Below are 2,411 nucleotides of genomic sequence, written 5' to 3'. Positions count from 1 at the left end.
CAAGGTAGTCTGGATCAATATGAGCAGGGAAGTGGTGGTTTCAACCAAGATGATGGGTATGCTGAGCAAAGTGAGGAAGTCTAGTACGTGAACAATTACTAAGGACAAAGGGGCAATACTCCTAACCAACAACAACAGTGGAGATCCCAACGAAACTTAGGAAATCAAAACCAACAGGGAAATAGCAATTTGGGGGAACAACAATTAGAATTGGGGCAATCAGAGCAACCAGGGCAATTGGAGTGGCAACAATAACAATTGGAGAGGAAACAACAACCAAGGGGGTTGGAACACTCGCAATCAAGGGAATCGGGGCAAGGCTTTCAAAGACCTCCGATGTATCAACAACCAAATAACCTACCTCCATTTCTGTCCCAAGGTCCTAGCTCATCAAACAATGAGATAGGAAGGATCGAGATGATGTTTGAACAAATGATGAAAAAGAATGCCGACTCTGATGCCCAGTTGGCATCCCATAATACTTCAATCTGAAACATAGAGGTTCAACTTGGCTAGATTTCACAATCTTTGAATACTCGCCCTAAGGGAGCTCTACCTAGTGATACGGTAGTAAACCCAAAGGGTGGGAACAATACCGGGCATGCAATGGTAGTGATCACAAGAAGCGGTCGAGGTGGTGAAGTGAATACCTCCAAGCAAAAGGAAGTTGTGAGTGATGAGGTTGAAGTGCATGATGATGATGTTCCTATAGTTGATGAGCAAGTGAGTGAAGAGAATTTGAATGTGGAAGTGAGAATTGATATTCATGATAATGAGGAGGAGACTCAAGATGACATGAACCCGTGTAGGGAATACGTAAAAGACATACCGGAAAATGGTAGTGACCAAGGCTACGACTCCCTTGCCAAGGCCTCCTCCACCTTATCCTCAAAGACTTGAAAAGAAAAGGAATGAAAACCAATTTAAATTTTTTATTGAGATGATGAAAAGCTTGTCGATCAATGTTTCTTTGGTAGAAGCTCTTGAGCAAATGCCGGGTTATGCCAAGTTTATGAAAGACTTAGTGACTAAAAAGAGATCTATGGATTGTGAGACCATCAAAATGACTCATCAAGTAAGTCCAATTATACACTTTATGGCTCCAAAGCTTGAAGATCCTGACGCTTTCATCATTTCATGTACCATTGGGAGTGCGGATTTTGCAAAGGCATTGTGTGATTTGGGAGCAAGTATCAATTTGATGCCTTACTCTGTGTTCAAAACTTTGGGTATTGGTCAACTGAGAGCTACTTCAATGAGATTCCAAATGGCATATAGAACAATAAAAAGGCCGCTTGGTATTATTGATGATGTTCTTGTCCAGGTGGACAAGTTTATTTTGCATTCTGACTTTGTGATTCTGGATTACGAAGTCAACTATAAGGTGCCGATAATATTGGGAAGACCTTTCCTAGCAACAGGAAAGGCATTGGTTGATGTGGAAGCAGGGGAGCTCACCTTTCGGGTAGGTGACGAAAACGTTGTCTTTCATGTTTGCAAATCAACAAGGCAGCCGAATAGTACTGAAGTTTGCTCTTTCGTGGATCTTGTCATGGAGGTGATAGTTGATGATACTAGTGCCATGGTCAATGTGGAGGATCCTTTAGAAGCGGTATTGTTGAACCTTAATGTAAATGAGGATGAAGGTCGTGTGGAGTGTATCAATGCTTTGCAAGGAATGGGCTCTTACTCTTATGAGCCTCGTAAGCTCTCTTTGGATATTAAGTACAGAAAGACTCCGCCAACAAAGCCCTCAATTGAGGAACCTCCCTTTTGGAATTGAAGACTTTGCCCTCACACCTTAGGTATGAATTCTTAGGCCCTTGTTCAACTTTACCTATTATTCTTTCGTCTTGTCTTACTAACGTGTAGGTAGATGCAACACTGGATGTGCTCCAAAGATGGAAGAAGACAATTGGATGGACTTTAACTAATATTCGGGGAATATGTCTTGCCTTTTTCATGCACAAGATTATACTTGAAGATGATGCCAAGCCCTCCATGGAACATCAAAGGAGGTTGAACGAGGCTATGCGAGAGGTTGTCAAAAAGGAGGTGATAACGTGGCTTGATGCAGGGGTTGTGTACCCCATCTCGAATAGTTCTTGGACTTCGCCGGTGCAATGTGTGCCGAAGAAGGATGGTATGAATGTGGTTACAATAAGCAAAATGAGTTGATTCACACCGAGACTGTCATCGGATGGAGGGTGTGCATGGACTACCGCAAACTGAATAAAGTGACCCGCAAAGATCATTTTCCGTTGCCCTTTCTTGACCAAATGCTGGATAGACCTGTTGGGTGTGCCTTCTACTTTTTCTTGGATGGGTACTCAGGTTACAACCAGATTTTGATTGCTCTAGAAGACCAGGAGAAAACCACCTTCACGTGTCTGTATGGCACCTTTGCATTT

At 42.7% G+C, this 2,411-nt stretch overlaps 1 protein-coding gene across 1 annotated transcript; it reads left to right on the top strand.

Moving 5' to 3' along the window:
- The first annotated feature begins 940 nt into the window (after positions 1-940).
- LOC138890017 (uncharacterized) lies at positions 941-1,783 on the top strand. Its single transcript, XM_070173368.1, has one exon. The coding sequence runs from the start codon at positions 941-943 to the stop codon at positions 1,781-1,783; it is 843 nt and encodes a 280-aa protein (XP_070029469.1).
- The last annotated feature ends 628 nt before the right edge of the window (positions 1,784-2,411 follow it).

The sequence above is a fragment of the Nicotiana sylvestris genome, chromosome 4 (assembly GCF_000393655.2).
Source record: "Nicotiana sylvestris chromosome 4, ASM39365v2, whole genome shotgun sequence".
Lineage (NCBI taxonomy): Eukaryota > Viridiplantae > Streptophyta > Magnoliopsida > Solanales > Solanaceae > Nicotiana > Nicotiana sylvestris.
This window is presented reverse-complemented; position numbering and strand designations above follow the sequence as displayed.

Excerpts from the sequence above, each read along its gene's own strand:
- LOC138890017 (XM_070173368.1), top strand. The coding sequence starts at position 941 with ATGATGAAAAGCTTGTCGATCAATGTTTCTTTGGTAGAAGCTCTTGAG.